We start from the raw sequence: 20174 nt of genomic DNA, 5'->3' as shown, positions 1-20174 counted from the left end.
AGGTCCGAGAGCGAGGGAGCTTGGGTGCCACCGGGTTCCATGGCCCGAGCAAACTGTAACGGATCCGGGAGGCGGACTGTAACGGGTCCGGGAGGCGGAACCTCTGAGCTACTATACAAGGGGGCGGCCCTTGTAAGGGAGCGGGTGGCAGTCTCTGGGTGAACGGACAGGGAGTTACGGCAAGTGATCAGGGCAGTCTCTGGGTAAGGGGTAGGTACGACCTGTGATGGCAGAGCCTCCGGGTAGGCTAGCAGGCAGGTGGTAGATGTGTGCTCCCAGGTGAGCAAGCGAGAGTCTCTGGAATAGCTGATGGTCACCGCACGTGACAACGGGACCTCCGGGCTGGCAAGCAGGCAGGTAACGGAGATGCGCTCCCAGGTGAGCGGGCAAGAGTCTCTGAGATAGCTGGTGGTCACAGCACGTGACAACGGAGCCTCCGGGCTGGCAAGCAGGCAGATAACGGAGAAGCGCTCCCAGGTGAGCGGGCAAGCTGGTCCATAGACAGACTGACCGGAGTAGTAAGGCAGACCGTCGGACCTCAGGCAAGCAGGCAGGTAGCTGACATGCGCTCCCAGGTGAGCGGGCAGGCTGGTCCTTAGACAGACTGACAGGAGAAGTAAGGCAGACCGTCGGACCTCAGACTGGCAGACAGGTAACAAGTATTCAGGCAGGAATCAGGCAGGTAACTGGCAGGTAACTAGCAGGAAACTGGCAGGTAACTGGCAACGGGACCTGAGGGCTGAAGCACAGGTGAGACACAGGTGCAAACAACATTGCTCGGGCACCTCCATTTTGGAGGAGGTGCCTTATATATGATGAAGTCCTCCGGCCATTGGCCGGGGACTCTTTAGGGCGGCGCGCGCGGCCCCTTTAAGAGGAGGGGAGCGCGCGCGCGCGCGCGCGCCCTGAGCACAGGGGCCGGGAAGGAGCGCGCGCTGAGAGCAGAGCAGGAGGAGGACGCCGGGACGGAGCGCGCGCTGACAGCAGAGCGGGGGGAGGAAGCCGGGCACGGAGCAGAGCGGTGAGAGGAGCAGCGTCCCTGCCTAGCAGAGGGCAGGGACGCCGGCACTACATCGTCTATGGCAGGGTTGGGGAACATTTTCTGCCAAGTGCCATTTAAGGAGGTCTTAAATATCCAGAGGGCTATACAAATTGTGCGCCAACTCCACCCACAAATAAGTAGTGGCACTGGTGTCAGGACGTAATCTTTCACTGCATATGCCTCAGCATTCAGTAGTGAACGCTGCTTGCATATGCTCACAGAGCAAGAAGAGATTAAAGGGCTGCTGGCCGTCAAAACACAGCTGCCAGCCCAAGCACTGAGTTCCCCGGGAATCTGCCCGGGGACCGGAGAAAAGGTCGCCGCAGGCCATAAATGGCCCGCGGGCCTGAGGTTCCCCACCCCTGGTCTACAGGAGTGACAGAAATAATAGCACACTTGTACTCTGAAGACCCATGTACCATCATTGGAGCGGAGGAGGCACATGTGCACCTCAGCTTCATTCAGGATGGGAATACAGGATGCCTGGGTTCCATAATCTCGCTCTCGAGATTGCTGAGGACATCAGAAATCCTGATCGATCAGCTATGAATAAGGGAGAACTTACATATTTTGTAAATAACCCTTTAAAATAAATGCTGCCAACTTTTCTGATATACATTCGACAAAGTCCCCAATTGTGTTCTTCACACTAGTGAATATTCACCACTGTGGTAATATGTTTGCTATATCATTAAACAGACATTAGAACAGCCATCTGGAATTTTGAGTTCGCTTTTTTCAAACCCACAAATGTTTAAAAAAAATAATTATATTATGAAAAAAAAATTATTTCTCCCCATTTTTGGATACAGTTCCTCTTTTGGCTCACGAAAGACTGACAGACAGCCCCATGTGACACAACAAGGCAGCAATTTTGTTTTTAATTTGATTTAGGGTTAATTCATACGAGCGTGAATTTTGAGGCCAGTCCCCATAAATTAAGGACACATTGTGCGGCTCCGCGTGATTGTAAAGCTGGCTTAATGGAACCAGAACACATTGAAAACTAAACTGTGTAAATAAAAGGTAGCAAAATTAATGGAATTAAAAAGTGAATATCATGCAAGCATGCAAGATTAAATCCTAGTTCTCATGGGAGTGGGGGGGGGGGTGAACACATAACAAATATAACCCAAGAGCTTCCCTAAATTTGCCTTTCTTTCATTACAAAAACCATTAGTAACAGATATGAAATGAATGCTGCACTTTATGATCACAGCATTGTGTTACCATGGAAATGTGTGACATCATTCTATCTCCAAGGCAACAACTCCAGCTACCTTATATGTCATTCTCAGAGCACTGGACATGGATTGCTGTTGATGCGTTCGTAGATCTCTGACCATAATAGTTTAAAATAACTCCTAAATCTAAACGCATTGAAAAGTAGGCTAGCCAGGCATATCTAAAAATGATTGTGTGTGATGTAAAGCGATGAGAAACCTCAAACAGCACCACACACTGAGGAAAAAGCAGTCTGCAGCATAAATCGTTCCTCCTGTTACCATGGAAACAGAAGCTTCTATAAATCTCCCTCTGTCGCTGTGGAAACTGTGATAGATCTTCCCCGTTTCGCCCATTACCTGTATTGCAGTATAAATTATTCAGGTCACATTCGGAAACCGCTCAGCACTACTGAACCACGCGGCGGAGAACTCATCCAGGTTGCAGAGGTGATGGTTGGGATTAGTCAACAAGTATTCATAAATTCATTTTACTGATCTCAAAGGAGGTTTTATAAATCATCAGTTTCCAGTAGCATGGTGCCAACAACCCTGAATCTACGAACACAATACATTCAAACGTGTATGAAGTAATAATGCTTTATAAGACCAAAAATGTATGGCTGGCTCTAAAAACAAAGTCAAAAGGGTGAATCTGTGAACCCCAGGGTAGGTGTATAAGGCCACTCCTTTATTCCATAACGGGAAACAATATTATACACATGGAAGGCACTAGTGTTTTATAGACTATGGTGTGTGGTATTCAAACATATGGATCATGTGCACACAGTGTCATTGGGTAAAGGTAAGGCAACATATCCCTATGTACAATATTTGTGCAAATGGAAAAAATGATTGAATTTGGATTGGTACATGTGAAGAGGTTGAACATAAAAGGAACATATGGGAGAAACCCACTGCAGAGATGCTTAATAATACTTGTTCCAAAAAGTACATGTTCACGCATCTGCAACAAGTTCAGAACCTGCGTACCAGTGTCAGAGGAATAAAACTTAGAGCTCTTAACCCTTACAGACAGTCCCGATTCTTCAATCTTGCCTATAACGATAATCAGGATTTATTGTCATGCAGCTCATACCTAGGAGATAAGGAATAGGAAAGGCTCAAGTCTACTTTATCAAAGACACAAGAAGCTCATATAGTCAGAATATCCTCAAAGCAGCATTTATTTCATCCACATAATTCCAAAACATTTAGATTGGTGTCTGGCATTTTATTGGCATCCATCATAACAGGCTAATACACACTGTGTAGATGCAGTCAGTCCTGAGAAGGCCTGGCCCACACAAGGCTTACAACCAAATAATGAGGCCCTTGAAAATTTACCTTAATAATTAGAACAATCAGAAAGAAAAAAAAAAATGAACACAGGTACTTTCAGGGCATTCAAACTCAAAAGAGGTGCAGTTATCACGACATAAGTTAAAAGGGCAAATAGAAACTTCACAAAGCTCACATTTAAAAAAACGTCTATTAGCTAACAAAAAAAGGCAGACCCCCATCCTCCACTTACGGGATCTGCAGTCAATCACAGCCTTAACTGTGAGGTGCCTCCACGAAAAGAAAGAAAGCAGGAGTCCTTTACATGCACAGGGAATGCTGCACAAATGGAAACTAGAACCAGTTTCGTAACAAAATAAAACGGGACCACTTTGCATCGTTCCAGCCCGTAAGTGCCCTATCGGCAAGGAGAGCGCGGGCGCCTCTCTGTAACTGCAGCTTCCTTAATCCCCTGATCTATGCGAGGGCAGCCTGAGAAACGGCTGATGCACCAACGCAATCCAGCAATGCCCAAGAGGACGCCACGGTAACCTGTCTCCCCGGGCACGTAGCAATATGAGCAGTTGTGCCAATGATACGGATATGATAAGCACAGGGACATGTCAGGGGAAGCGGTGGGGGTGGCATGTGGTGGAGGGGAGAGGATAGGTTATGGGCTGTAGCAAGACGCAAAACCCTCTTTAATTATTGCCTTCTCCGGTCTCTTCATCTTGCTGATCACTTGTCCAAAGGGTGAGGTTGTCACGCAGGAGCTGCATGATGAGGGTGGAGTCCTTGTAGGAATCCTCATTTAGCGTGTCCAGCTCAGCGATCGCATCATCAAAAGCCTGCTTGGCAAGGAGACAAGCTTGTTCAGGGTTACCCTGTATCTCATAATAGAAGACAGAGAAATTTAGAGCCAGGCCTAGACGGATGGGGTGAGTTGGCTGCATGTGTTCCTTGCTGATCTCAAAGGCCTCCTTGTAGGCAGCTTCAGATGCTGAGGTCACGCTTTGCTTCCTGTCTCCAGATCCCACTTCTGACAGATACCGGTAGTAATCCCCCTTCATCTTCAGATAGAAAACTTTGCTTTCATACTGGAAGTCATTGCAATTCTTGATGAGGAACTTGTCAAGCAGTGACAGCACTTCACTACATACTCCTTCCAGCTCGGCCTCTATCTTCTCTCTATAAGCCTTCACCTTCTCCAGCTTCTTCTCATTTCCATCAGCCAAAGTCTTCTGCTCGATGCTGCTTATTACTCGCCAGGAAGATCTTCGGGCACCAACTACATTCTTGTAGGCCACGGATAGCAAGTTCCGATCCTCATTAGATAACGGTTCATTAAGTTCGGTCACCTGCAGAGAAGGACGAAACAATCAGATCATCAGGTGCTAGCAAATATAGAAACTGGTAAATGTGGTAAGGGCATGGGCACTGCAGATCATCAAACCGGGATATATACCTCGGCAATAATAATCATCAAACCGGGATATATACCTCATCAATAATAATCATCAATCCGGGATATATACCTCGGCAATACTGATCAAACCGGGATATATACCTCGGCAATAATCATCAAATCGGGATATATACCTCGGCAATAATCATCAAACCAGGATATATACCTCATCAATAATAGTCATCAAACCGGGATATATACCTCGGCAATAATAATCATCAAACCGGGATATATACCTCGGCAATAATAATCATCAAACCGGGATATATACCTCGGCAATACTGATCAAGCCGGGATATATACCTCGGCAATAATAGTATAACATTATTAACAAACAACTAATTAGGATATAATCCGAGATGATGCTGATGTGCAGACCAGACACATGCCCTCGGCACTGACATCCACAGTATACAGCACCTCCCAGATCCAATGTCATCCGATAATCTGTCAGCTATACCCATAGTGCCCACATGTAACATACCAACTCCACCCTACAGCTGGGGAGCCCACATACAAAATGTAAGACCGTATCGAGCTCATTTTATCAGAATCGGTGCCCATCCTGCATTATGGCTGGAGTATCACCACCCAGAATGGTGCCAGCCAGGGACATGTCACCAGCAATGTAGGGAACTGTCAGAAGCTGCTGGTGCGGTCATTCATCACCTGCCCCATTCCCTTCCCACCATGCTGCCAGCTCTGATAACAGATGGGCATGTCTCCTATGCAGGGTCTAGCACTGCCCGTATACTGGGCACGTTCGGTGTACTCTTTCCACTGACCGCAGACTCACCGATTTCATGGCTGCAGCCATATCTTCATATCTCTCCGCTTGCTCTGCCAAACGGGCTCTCTGGAGCAACTGCTCCCGGTCCGCCATGCTGTCCCTCGGGCGGGTCTACGTGAGGTGCCGGTAGAAGTAGCGGGCTCTCCTTTCCTGCAGCCTCGTTGCGTTGCACCAGGTTCTGCTACTTGCGGCGCTGCAGCCGGGACGCACTATAGATGGGCGTGTCCAGAGGGCGTGCCTTTCGTGAACATTTCTAGCTGACGTCATGAGCTATTTATAGCCACTACTACGAGCATGCGCAGTATGATTGCTGCAATGCACAGCAAAGAGGTGGAGAGCGGATGAAGCGAGGGAGGGGCGGCTAATGGCAGGGGAACAGACTTGGGGTCGGGAGACGATTCCTTGCTGCAGACAGAGCATTCAAATGGTCGTCTCCTAACGATAAAGACTAGGAAAAGAAAGTCAAGATCAAGAACTGCTTTTATTGCCACAAATTCCAACTTTCTGCTGCCTCTCCCTGAAGAGGAGACGACAGTCACATTATCATTATATACAGTGGTGACTGAGAGCCACAGGTGCTACATGGCAGGCCGGCACCTTTACTTCAGAAATGTGCCCCTGCATGAGCACTGGGAAGAAAAGGGGACAAGTCATGAGCCCTGCCACCTTCATGTGGTAGTCCACCAGCATACTACTGCCACATGATGGCTGCACTCCAATATGAGGGTTAACCAAGAAGAGAGAGGGGCTGTTGCCCATAACAACCGGCCTCCAGCTCATTGCTATAAAGCAGCAACCAAAGCTGGTAGTTATGGGCAAGTCCTCCAATGGCTCCTACTACAGTGCAGCTCAAGGGAAAAGGGGCGACTAGCTAACGTGTTCAATGGCAATGTAGCCTGGGCATTTCCAACAACCTCCACTCCCCATAGGGGAATTCGCTGACATGTGACTTCATTAGAGGTTAAAGGGGTATGCCCATCTCCAAGATCCCATCCCAATATGTAGTAGGTGTAATAATAATATTAGCAAATACCTACAATTAGAAATGTAGTATAGTTTTTCTGATCCATGGTTACGACCACTAACAGCTAACTAACTGTCCCTATATGAGTGGTTGTAACCATGGATACCCAAGCTACTGCAATGCCCTGCACATGGGGGTAAGCGACATGGCGAATTAGAACTATGCTACATTTCTAATTGAAGGTATTTGCTAATATCATTACACCTACTACATATTGGGACAGGATGTTGGAGATGGGAGTACCCCTTTAATGCCGTGGGTAACATAGGCAGCTTTCAGAGCAGATCGGTCCTCACAGAGGTTATAGTATCAGTCTTGCAATAGGAGATATCTTACAAAAAGAAACTTGTTTGCAGAAGCCGTGAAGTCAGACACTCTTTATCACACATCGGGCGTAGAGAAAAGCTCCTGTATATGGGACTGGTCCAACGCCCAGCGAGAATCGTGACAGAGGCCCTATTCTTACCACCACCAGAGCATGATACTTGCTGGGAGATGGACTTGGAGGTAACCCTATAAACTTTACCACCTAATGTGCAGTGGGCTCTCTCCTTGCCAGTGTCAGATTGGACATGCCTAACCGCTGAAGTCAGACCCCTCAATAGGGTAGGGAACAACTTGCTGATTGCTGGGTTTCTGACCACTTGGACGGATCTCCAGCAATCCTGAGAAAGGGACACTGGAAAACCTGAGAGCAGAGCTCTACTCTATACATTATCTATGAGACTTCCAGAAATAACCAAGAAAAGCACTTAGCTATTTTCGGCAGTTCCGTAGTCAACAAATGGAGCAGAGGCTGAGCATTTGCACCTCTGCTCTATTCAAGATGGGACAACCGAGGGCCACTGATTCTGGAGATCCTGAAGTCCAAGCAGTCAGACCACACGTGATCAGAAAGTTATCCCCAATTTAAGAGATGCGTGATAACTTGCAATTTTGGGAAAATCTCTTCAAAAGGGGTTATCCAGCGCCTCTTACTTCCACATTGCAAGATGAGAGGTGCTGCTGATGTGCCAGGTGTCATGGATGCCCAGGAAATGAAGTGCATATAATGGTGCATTAGTCTTGTCTATACCTGGCAAGTGACTGATGCCCCTCACCTACGAATGTTAAAGGAGGTGCCAGATAAGGCTTACATTTCCTAGTTTCCCTGACCCAATATAGACATTGGTTCGCAAAGCAGCAGTAAAACTAGTACCTTGTGCAAGTCATCTCCTAAATCACATTCTATACATCAGCTAAAATCAAGTATATCAACAGCTTCGGTAAAGATGTTCAGGGTTCAATCATATTCATCTTCTCCAGGCAGCTGGCCCAAAAGGCTGAAAGTCTGTTATCACGGTTGGCACAAAAGTCAGTAAGGTCCTTTAGCAAGCGGTCAGCAAAACGCTCATCTCCAGTGCCACTTGAGCGCCACGTCTTTGTGAGCATGGTATTATAGGCCCAGTTATATCCTATTTTTTCTTCACCAAATGGGTTTTGTGTTGAGGAACTTGTAGAATTTCTTCTACGTCTTTGCTGGCCAGAAGTATATTTTCGCTTAGAATATGGTAGTTGTAAAAACACAGTACCTTGGAGGGGTACAAATAAAAATAAATTAGTGGTTAGAACAAGCAACTAAATAGTAGATGCAAATGCAGATTTTTAGCTCAACTCCTTAACGATCTATGATGTACATGTTTGTCATAGTTCGAAAAGGAAAGTATGAAGCTGGCTCAGGAGCTGAGTCTGCTTAATACAGGCAGATTCTGGCTATGTAGCATAGACAGCATTTGCCTGTTAGGCCATGTTCATACTTTGCGTTTTGCTGCTTTTTTATGCAAATTAAAAGCTGCTTTTAACAGTACGAGCAAAAGCCATGAGATTTCAGAAATCTTATGCACATGATTGGGTTTTTTTTCATGACTGAATTGGAAAACTGCTGCGTTTTTGAAAACTGCAGTATGTCATTTCTTGCAGCATTTTTTCACCCATAGAAAGCAATGAGTAAGTGCAAAAGCGCCGCTAACAGTTTTTGCAGCGTTTTTGGTGAAAAAAAAACGCAGATATAGCAGGATGTGAAACCCATTAATTTTTGTGATTTTCCCAAGTTTAAAGGGACTCTGCCAGCACACAATGACTGTTCAAACCAAGTGCAGGCGCTCTGTGCAGAATGACGTGAACAATCATTGATATACACCTTCCCAACTGCTTGTTTTCCCTCTATCTCCACCCTTCTCTGGCTCTTTAAAGCCAGAGCTGTCAATCAAAGAGGGAGGCAGAGATAGAGGGAAAGTAAGCAGGTGTATATAAAATGATTGGCCCTGCCGTGATGCACTGAGCGGCTGGACTTAGTTTGAGAAGTCATTCTGTACTGACAGATTCCCTTTCAACCATGTCTAGGTATCCTCACATAAGCATGGGTGTTAGTATTAGTACATTTTCATTAAATTACTGATATGTGTGAAGTAAACAATGCCCTACCAATTCAATGCCCTACAACAATGCCTGACCAATCTAACATACACAATTGTAAATGTAAAAACAGGGGTATTTGTTCATGCACTCATGTAACCTTAGTTCACGGCTGCACTTCATACATGAATCCAGCTTTTGGTTTGTTTAGAATAGTAACTATTTTTTCAGACATGAAAAACTTTCTTCTAAATAAATGGATAAAATTGGCTTTTTTTCCTAAAATTGTTTCACATAGGTCTTGCATTGGTGGCCTAACACCTTATATTGTTCATCCTAGCAAGGTGGAAGCAAAGCTGAACTTTGGGATCCTGAAAAACGCAGCAAAAAAAAAAAAAAAACAACTCAAGAAAAGCAGCAAAACCTGTATTTTGCCGACAGCTTTCTTTTTACTGCAGGAAAAAAAATGTAGCAAACAAACAATATGTAAACATAGCCAAACTATAACTTAGATCAAATTGCTGTAGTTTAACCATTTAAATGCCGCTGTCTACCTCTGATAGATGGCATTTAAATGACACCATTGCCAGCAACTACCATCTCTCATTGCCCTCGCCCCTCCACCGACACGATCATGAGGAACCAATGGCCTACTAAAGAAGGCGGTGACTCCAAGTTAAGCTAAAAGAAGGTTTTAAATAAATGAAAATATATAATATATATAATGAATGTGTGTGTGTGTATACACAGTACAGACCAAAAGTTTGGACACACCTCATTTAAAAGATTTTTCTGTATTTTCATGATTTTGAAAATTGTACATTCACACTGAAGGCATCAAAACTATGAATTAACACATGTGGAATTATATACTTAACAAAAAAGTGTGAAACAACTGAAAATATGTCTTATATTCTAGGTTCTTCAAAGTAGCCACCTTTTGCTTTGATGATGGCTTTGCACACTCTTGGCATTCTCTTGATGAGCTTCTAGAGGTAGTCACCGGAAATGGTTTTCACTTCACAGGTGTGCCCTGTCAGGTTTAATAAGTGGGATTTCTTGCCTTATAAATGGGGTTGGGACCATCAGTTGTGTTGTGCATAAGTCAGGTGGATACACAGCTGATAGCCCTACTGAATAGACTGTTAGCTGCTTTTTTCTTGCCATAATACAAATTCTAAGTAAAGAAAAATGAGTGGCCATCATTACTTAAGAAATGAAGGTCAGTCAGTCTGAAAAATTGGGCAAACTTTGAATGTGTCCCCAAGTGCAGTTGAAAAAACCATCAAGCGCTACAAAGAAACTGGCTCACATGAGGACCACCCCAGGAAAGGAAGACCAAGAGTCACCTCTGCTTCTGAGGATAAGTTTATCAGAGTCACCAGCCTCAGAAATCGCAGGTTAACAGCAGCACAGATTAGAGACCAGGTCAATGCCACACAGAGTTCTAGCAGCAGACACATCTCTACAACAACTGTTAAGAGGAGACTTTGTGCAACAGGCCTTCATGGTAAAATAGCTGCTAAGAAACCACTGCTAAGAACAGGCAACAAGCAGAAGAGAATTTTTTGGGCTAAAGAACACAAGGAATGGACATTAGACCAGTGGAAATCTGTGTTTTGGTCTGATGAGTCCAAATTTGAGATCTTTGGTTCCAACCACCGTGTCTTTGTGCGACGCAGAAAAGGTGAACGGATGGACTCTACATGCCTGGTTCCCACCATGAAGCATGGAGGAGGAGGTGTGATGGTGTGGGGGTGCTTTGCTGGTGACACTGTTGGGCATTTATTTCAAATTGAAGGCTTACTGAACCAGCATGGCTACCACAGCATCTTGTAGCGGCATGCTATTCCATCCGGTTTGCGTTTAGTTGGACCATCATTTATTTTTCAACAGGACAATAACCCCAAACACACCTCCAGGCTGTGTAAGGGCTATTTGACCAAGAAGGAGAGTGATGGGGTGCTACGCCAGACGACCTGGCCTCCACAGTCACCAGACCTGAACCCAATCAAGATGGTTTAGGGTGAGCTGGACCGCAGAGTGAAGGCAAAAGGGCCAACAAGTGCTAAGCATCTCTGGGAACTCCTTAAGGTTGTTGGAAAACCATTTCCGGTGACTACCTCTTGAAGCTCATCAAGAGAATGCCAAGAGTGTGCAAAGCAGTCATCAAAGCAAAAGGTGGCTACTTTGAAGAGCCTAAAAATACTATAAAAATAAATGAAATTGTACGTTATTTGCCGAAAATAAAACGGAAAATTAGAATTGCCATTTTTCTGTGTACATACTTCCCCCACTAACTCCTACAAAATAATACAACAAAAAGCAATCAAAATGTCATATATAATCAAAAACGATAAAACAAATGTCAGCTCAGAGCACTAAAAACAAGTCTTCAGCCATCTCCATGGATGGAAAAATTTAAAAAGTTATGGGTCTCAAAAATGGTGATGCAAATTGTTTTCCCCCTTTTACAAATGTAAAAAAAAAACAAAAAACAAAACTGAACAAGAGTGGTATTGCCGTAACCATACTGACCTGGAGATTAATGTTGCCAGGTAATTTACTACTATACAATGAATGCTGTAAAAATACACCCCCCCCCCCCCCCCCAAATGGCTCAATTGCTCTTTTTTTGGCAATTTCACAACACTTGGAATTTTTTTTCCTGTTTTCCAGTACACTGTACAGTAACATGAATGGTAGCATTCGAAACTATAACTAGTCCCGCCAAAAAATCAAACGTTTATACGCCTATGTCGACGGAAAACAATAAAATGTTATGGCCCTTGGAACAAGGGGAGAAGAAAAACAAAAATTTTGCTGGTCTTTAAGTTGTTAATTTACCTGTGACATGGATATACTGTGGTCTATTCTCAGATGGAAAATTGAATGCAGATGCAGAATATTTATCTTGAATGAAGCCAAATCTACAGGATAAAAAAATGTAATTTAACACTGTAGGGGAAAGGTTAAAGGGTGTAAGATGTAAGAACAAGTAAATGGTACCGTGATGCAATCACTTCCTGTAGCAGGTGCATGCGCTCCCAATACGTCTCTGGTTCAAAACCTGCAAAAAAATTAAGAAGAAGTAGGAATGATGCCCTTCACTTTCCACTCTTCTTAAAATGGCACATACTATATGCAAATTGCTGAGGTTATTGGTGCTGCCCCATCTGATCGCAGCATAGGATAGATCTAGGAACACAGTGTGGGGATAAAGTTTCATAGCATTTGCTGTAGGGCTTCTTCCGCTCAAATGAAGACTGACAGCTTTTCCTGTATGATCGTGTATCGATTGGTGCCTGTGGGCTGGAAACCAGATGCATATGCTCACTCAGTGAGTCCAACCAACATTTAATCAGCTTTTGGTTCAGGACTCCACGGTGACCCACTCATAACACACAAGAGAGCGGACATTAGAAAGCAGTGGGATGCGGTGCAATTTCGAAATTTTTGCAACTACTGCAATTTTTTTTTCTTCACTTACAGTCACAAGTTATAAGTCACTGCAGATCCCTGGTGCTTATAGTAATAATAAAAAAGGAAGCAGTGGATACAATGAAACACACACATATATATATTATATATATATATATATATATATATATATATATATATATATATATATATTATATTATATTATATTATATTATATTATATTATATTATATTATATTATATTATAATATATATATATATATATATATATATATATATATATATATATATATATATATATATATATATATATATACATATATATACATACACACACACACACATATAGTTAGGTCCATATATATTTGAACAGAGACAACATTTTTCTACTTTTGGTTCTAGACATTACCACAATGAATTTTAAACAAAACAATTCAGATGCCGTTGAAGTTCAGACTTTCAGCTATCGTTTGAGGGTATCCACATTAAAATTGGATGAAGAGTTTAGGAGTTTCAGCTCCTTAACATGTGCCACCCTGTTTTTAAAGGGACCAAAAGTAATTGGACAATTGACTCCAAGGCTATTTCATGGACAGGTGTGGGCAATCCTTTCATTAGGTCATTCTCAATTAAGCAGATAAAAGGCCTGGAGTTGATTTGAGTTGTGGTGCTTGCATTTGGAAGGTTTTGCTGTGAAGTAAACATGCGGTGAAAGGAGCTCTCCATGCAGGTGAAACAAGCCATCCTTAGGCTGCAAACACAGAAAAAACCCATCCGAGAAATTGCTACAATATTGGGAGTGGCAAAATCTACAGTTTGGTACATCCTGAGAAAGAAAGAAAGCACTGGTGAACTCATCAATAGAGATGAGCGGTGTTCGACTAGAACTGTTCGCCAATCTCAAATTCGAGCTGTTTTGGGCGGTGTTAGAGTTGTTCGACGAACCCGAACGATTTGCAAAAAATTCGGCTGTTCGAGGTTATGTTCGATAACTGTTCGTGCACCAAAAGCGTGTCCTGCATGTCTGGTGCTATTTAGAGCACCAATCATGCAGGGATTGTCTGCCACTCACTGTAATGCCACAGCCATGGTGGTTGTGGCATTACAGTGATTGCCCAAATCGATGGGAACTGTGCTCACAGTGAAACACGAAAAGCCGGCAATTCAGCAGCGGCATACACCGGTACCCGACAATTTAGAACCAAAAGAATAGAGCTTCACACATAGATTAGATAGATATAAACATGTCAGCCACATATATACGAAGTACAGTGAAAGTGCTGCTTACTGTACTTGTCATTTAGCGTAAAGGATTTATCAAAAAAAATAATAGTGTTTTCATGCACCATCTCTTTAAAAAAGCCAGCCGGCAGTTCAGCAGCGGTACCCGACAATTTAGAATAGAAGGAATAGAGAATCACACATAGATTAGATAGATAGAAACATGTCAGTCACATATATATGAAGTACAGTGACAGTGTTGCTTACTGTACTTGTCATTTAGTGTAAAGGATTTATTAAAAAAAATAATAGTGTTTTCATGCACCGTCTCTTTAAGAAAGCCGGCCGGCAATTCAGCATCTGTACCCGACAATTTATAACAGACAGAATAGAGCTTCACACATAGATTAGATAGATAGAAACATGTCAGTCACATATATATGAAGTACAGTGATAGTGTTGGTTACTGTACTTGTCATTTAGTATTAAAATAAAGGATTTATTATTAAAAAAATTGGCGTGGGGTTCCCCTTAATTTTAGTCTCTAGCGGAGGTTAAGCAGACAGCTGGGGCAGATGTTTGAAGCCTGGGAAGGGGGTAATACCCACGGAGCTTCCCAGGCTACTAATATGAGCCCCCAGCTGAATACATAGCCTTTACTAGCTATTAAAATGGGGGACCCCCCAAAAAAAATGACGTGGGGTCCCCCCTAATTTAATAGCTAGCAAAGGCTAGGCAGACAGCTGGGGGCTGATATTAATAGCCCAGGAAGGGAGCCATGAATATTGGCCCCCTCCCAGGCTAGAAACACCAGCAGTCAGCCGCCCCAGAAATGGCGCATTCATAGGATGCGCCAATTCTGGCACTTAGCCTCGCTCTTCCACGCTGCCCTGGTGCGGTGGCAGGGGGTAATAGGGCTGGGGTTGATGTCAGCTTATAATGCCAGCTGACATCAAGCCCAGGTTAGTAATGGAGAGGCGTCTATAAGACACCCCCATTACTAACCCCATAGTCAAAGTTAAAAAAAACACAAACACCCAGAATAAAGTCCTTTAATTGAAATAAAGACACAATTCTTTATTGTTCTAAATTAAACCATACTTACCGTCACGCCCATTCCAGCTGAAGCCAACGATCTCCTGTAATAAAAATAAAATAATAAAGCAACCTCATCCTTACCTTTCCATGGTTCCCACGACAGCTTCAGCTCTGCTACATCGAGATGACAGGCTGGACCGCAGCAGAACGCCACCATCCAGCCTGTCATCCCGCAGACACTGAGAAGAGCAGGCTTGCTTGCGCTCCACATTGTCTCTCTGTGACGGCATAAAGATGAGCCGAGGTCATGTCCAATGAACTCGGCTCACCTCATGCACGTCCCTTACAGCGTGGGAGAATTCTCATGAATTCATGGGGTCACGCCAATATTAGACATGACCACCATGAATTTCTAGTAAAGTATTTAAAAAAAACACAACACCCAGAAAAAAGTCCTTTAATTGAAATAAACACACAATTCTTTATTGTTCTAAATTAAACCATACTTACCATCACGCCCATTCCAGCTGAAGCCAACGATCTCCTGAAATAAAAAAAATAATAAAGCAACATCATCCTTACCTTTCCATGGTTCCCATGACAGCTTCAGCTCTGCTACATCGAGATGACAGGCTGGACCGCAGCAGAACGCTGCCATCCAGCCTGTCATCCCGCAGACACTGAGAAGCGCAGGCTTGCTTGCGCTCCACAGTGTCTCTCTGTGAGGGCATCCAGATGAGCCGAGTTAATGTCCAATGAACTCGGCTCACCTCATGCACGTCACTGACAGCGTGGGAAAATTCTCCTGCACTCAGCGCTTCAGCGTGGGAGAATTCTCACACTGAAGCGCTGAGTGCAGGAGAATTCTCCCACGCTGTCAGTGACGTGCAGGAGGTGAGCTGAGTTCATTGGACATGAGCTCACCTTATGCACGTCACTGACAGCGTGGGAAAATTCTCCTGCACTCAGCGCTTCAGCGTGGGAGAATTCTCACGCTGAAGCGCTGAGTGCAGGAGAATTCTCCCACGCTGTCAGTGACGTGCAGGAGGTGAGCTGAGTTCATTGGACATGAGCTCACCTTATGCACGTCACTGACAGCGTGGGAGAATTCTCCTGCACTCAGCGCTTCAGCGTGAGAATTTTCCCACGCTGTCAGTGACGTGCATGAGGTGCGCCGAGTTCATTGGACATGAACTCGTCTCATCTTTATGCCGTCACAGCCAGACACTGCAGAGCGCAAGCATGCCTGCGCTTCTCAGTGTCTGCGGGATGACAGGCTGGATGGCAGCGTTCTGCTGCGGTCCAGCCTGTCATCTCTATGTAGCAGAGCTGAAGCTGTCGTGGGAACCATGGAAAGGTAAGGATGATGTTGCTTTATTATTTTTCTTTTATTGCAGGAGATCGTTGGCTTCAGCTGGAATGGGCGTGATGGTATGTATGGTTTAATTTAGAACAATAAAGGATTGTGTCTTTATTTCAATTAAAGGACTTTATTCTGGGTGTTTGTGTTTTCTTTTAACTTTGACTATGGGGTTAGTAATGGGGGTGTCTTATAGACGCCTCTCCATTACTAACCTGGGCTTGATGTCAGCTGGCATTATAAGCTGACATCAACCCCAGCCCTATTACCCCCTGCCACCGCTACAGGGCAGCGTGGAAGAGCGAGGCTAAGTGCCAGAATTGGCGCATCCTATGAATGCGCCATTTCTGGGGCGGCTGACGGCTGGTGTTTCTAGCCTGGGAGGGGGCCAATATTCATGGCTCCCTTCCTGGGCTATTAATATCAGCTCCCAGCTGTCTGCCTAGCCTTTGCTAGCTATTAAATTAGGGGGGACCCCACGTCATTTTTTTGGGGGGGTCCCCCATTTTAATAGCTAGTAAAGGCTATGTATTCAGCTGGGGGCTCATATTAGTAGGCTGGGAAGCTCCGTGGGTATTACCCCCTTCCCAGGCTTCAAACATCTGCCCCAGCTGTCTGCTTAACCTCCGCTAGAGACTAAAATTAAGGGGAACCCCACGCCAATTTTTTTTAATAATAAATCCTTTATTTTAATACTAAATGACAAGTACAGTAACCAACACTATCACTGTACTTCATATATATGTGACTGACATGTTTCTATCTATCTAATCTATGTGTGAAGCTCTATTCTGTCTGTTATAAATTGTCGGGTACAGATGCTGAATTGCCGGCCGGCTTTTTTAAAGAGACGGTGCATGAAAACACTATTATTTTTTTTAATAAATCCTTTACACTAAATGACAAGTACAGTAAGCAACATTGTCACTGTACTTCATATATATGTGACTGACATGTTTCTATCTATCTAATCTATGTGTGAGGCTCTATTCCTTCTTGTCTAAATTGTCGGGTACCGGTGTATGCCGCTGCTGAATTGCCAGCCGGCTTTTTTAAAGAAAGCGTCTTCTGAGCAGTTTGTCAGCTTTTGGACACCTTTGAAGGTGTTTTCTATGTGTTTCTATGTGTTTTTGTTTGCCTGCCATTGGTTTTAACGGTGTTCGACGGTGTTCTAAGGTGTTCGACGAACCAAACCGAACCCGAACACTACGGGGGTGGCTCAACACTACTCATCAATGCAAAAAGACCTGGGCGCCCACGGAAGACAACAATGGTGGATGATCACAGAATAATCTCCATGGTGAAGAGAAACCCCTTCACAACAGCCAACCAAGTGAACAACACTCTCCAGGAGGTAGGCGTATCAATATCCAAATCTACCATAAAGAGAAGACTGCATGAAAGTAAATACAGAGGGTTCACTGCACAGTGCAAGCCACTCATAAGCATCAAGAAGAAAAAGGCTAGACTGGACTTTGCTAAAAAACATCTAAAAAAGCCAGCACAGTTCCGGAACATTCTTTGGACATATGAACCCAAGATCAACCTCTACCAGAATGATGGAAAGAGAAAAGTATGGCGAAGGCGTGGTACAGCTCATGATCCAAAGCATACCATATCATCTGTAAAACACGGCGGAGGCAGTGTGATGGCTTGGGCATGCATGGCTGCCAGTGGCACTGGGTCACTAGTGTTTATTGATGATGTGACACAGGACAGAAGCAGCCGAATGAATTCTGATGTATTCAGAGCCATACTGTGTGCTCAGATCCAGCCAAATTGATTGGTCGTCGTTTCATACTACAGATGGACAATGACCCAAAACATAAAGCCAAAGCAACCCAGGAATTTATTAAAGCAAAGAAGTGGAATATTCTTGAATGGCCAAGTCAGTCACCTGAGCATGCATTTCACTTGTTAAAGACTAAACTTCAGACAGAAAAGCCCACAAACAGCAACTGAAAACCACCGCAGTGAAGGCCTGGCAGAGCATCAAAAAGGAGGAAACACAGCGTCTGGTGATGTCCATGAGTTCAAGACTTCAGGCAGTCATTGCCAACAAAGGGTTTTCAACCAAGTACTAGAAATGAACATTTTATTTACAATTATTTAATCTGTCCAATTACTTTTGGTCCCTTTAAAAACAGGGTGGCACAGGTTAAGGAGCTGAAACTCCTAAACCCCTCATCCAATTTTAATGTGGATACCCTCAAATGAAAGCTGAAAGTCTGAACTTCAACTGCATCTGAATTGTTTTGTTTAAAATTCATTTTGGTAATGTCTAGAACCAAAATTAGAAACAGTACAGACCAAAAGTTTAGACACACCTTCTCATTTAAAGATTTTTCTGTATTTTCATGACTTTGAAAATTGTACATTCACACTGAAGGCATCAAAACTATGAATTAACACATGTGGAATTATATACTTAACAAAAAAGTGTGAAACAACTGAAAATATGTCTTATATTCTAGGTTCTTCAAAGTAGCCACCTTTTGCTTTGATGACTGCTTTGCACATTCTCTTGATGAGCTTCAAGAGGTAGTTACCGGAAATGGTTTTCACTTCACAGGTGTGCCCTGTCAGGTTTAATAAGTGGGGTTTCTTGCCTTATAAATGGGGTTGGGACCATCAGTTGTGTTGTGCAGAAGTCAGGTGGATACACAGCTGATAGTCCTACTGAAAAGACTGTTAGAATTTGTATTATGGCAAGAAAAAAGCAGCTAAGTAAAGAAAAACGAGTGGCCATCATTACTTTAAGAAATGAAGGTCAGTCAGTACGAAAAATTGGGAAAACTTTGAAAGTGTCCCCAAGTGCAGTTGCAAAAACCATCAAGCGCTACAAAGAAACTGGCTCACATGAGGACCGGCCCAGGAAAGGAAGACCAAGAGTCACCTCTGCTTCTGAGGATAAGTTTATCAGAGTCACCAGCCTCAGAAATCGCAGGTTAACAGCAGCTCAGATTAGAGACCAGGTCAATGCCACACAGAGTTCTAGCAGCAGACACATCTCTACAACAACTGTTAAGAGGAGACTTTGTGCAGCAGGCCTTCATGGTAAAATAGCTGATAGGAAAACACTGCTAAGGACAGGCAACAAGCAGAAGAGACTTGTTTGGGCTAAAGAACAAAAGGAATGGACATTAGAACAGTAGAAATCTGTGCTTTGGTCTGATGAGTCCAAATTTGAGATCTTTGGTTCCAACCACCGTGTCTTTGTGCGACGCAGAAAAGGTGAACGGATGGACTCTACATGCCTGGTTCCCACCGTGAAGCATGGAGGAGGAGGTGTGATGGTGTGGGGGGTGCTTTGCTGGTGACATTGTTGGGGATTTATTTAAAATTGAAGGCATACTGAACCAGCATGGCTACCACAGCATCTTGTAGCGGCATGCTATTCCATCCGGTTTGCATTTAGTTGGACCATCATTTATTTTTCAACAGGACAATAACCCCAAACACACCTCCAGGCTGTGTAAGGGCTATTTGACCAAGAAGGAGAGTGATGGGGTGCTACGCCAGATGACCTGGCCTCCACAGTCACCAGACCTGAACCCAATCGAGATGGTTTGGGGTGAGCTGGACTGCAGAGTTAAGGCAAAAGGGCCAACAAGTGCTAAGCATCTCTGGGAACTCCTTCAAGATTGTTGGAAGACCATTTCCGGTGACTACCTCTTGAAGCTCCTCAAGAGAATGCCAAGAGTGTGCAAAGCAGTCATCAAAGCAAAAGGTGGCTACTTTGAAGAACCTAGAATATAAGACATATTTTCAGTAGTTTCACACTTTTTTGTTAAGTATATAATTCCACATGTGTTAATTCATAGTCTTGATGCCTTCAGTGTGAATGTACAATTTTCAAAGTCATGAAAATACAGAAAAATCTTTAAATGAGGTGT

General features: G+C 43.9%; 2 protein-coding genes across 11 annotated transcripts in view; both read right to left on the bottom strand.

Annotated features, from left to right (window-relative positions):
- Nucleotides 1–3425: 3425 nt before the first annotated feature.
- YWHAH (tyrosine 3-monooxygenase/tryptophan 5-monooxygenase activation protein eta) lies at nt 3426–6066 on the bottom strand. Its single transcript, XM_073673991.1, has 2 exons — nt 5808–6066; nt 3426–4904 (listed from the first exon to the last, which is right to left on the bottom strand). The coding sequence occupies exons 1-2, from the start codon at nt 5892–5894 to the stop codon at nt 4248–4250; spliced, it is 744 nt and encodes a 247-aa protein (XP_073530092.1). The 5' UTR covers nt 5895–6066; the 3' UTR covers nt 3426–4247.
- Nucleotides 6067–7019: 953 nt separating this feature from the next.
- Nucleotides 7020–20174, bottom strand: part of DEPDC5 (DEP domain containing 5, GATOR1 subcomplex subunit) — a 123781-nt gene continuing 110626 nt past the window's right edge. For all 10 annotated transcript variants that reach the window (XM_073673960.1, XM_073673969.1, XM_073673978.1 and 7 more), the window contains 3 exons: nt 12229–12289; nt 12067–12149; nt 7020–8396 (listed from right to left, as the gene is read on the bottom strand). In XM_073673960.1, the coding sequence (XP_073530061.1) occupies nt 8101–8396; nt 12067–12149; nt 12229–12289 (440 nt within the window). In that variant the 3' untranslated portion in view covers nt 7020–8100. The remainder of the gene's footprint in view (nt 8397–12066; nt 12150–12228; nt 12290–20174) is intronic.

This window comes from Phyllobates terribilis, unplaced genomic scaffold (genome assembly GCF_046119375.1).
Source record: "Phyllobates terribilis strain yellow unplaced genomic scaffold, ASM4611937v1 Scaffold_1__5_contigs__length_1240528914, whole genome shotgun sequence".
NCBI classification, from domain to species: Eukaryota; Metazoa; Chordata; class Amphibia; order Anura; family Dendrobatidae; genus Phyllobates; species Phyllobates terribilis.
Note: the sequence above shows the minus strand (reverse complement) of the source record. Positions and strands in the feature narration are given on the sequence as shown.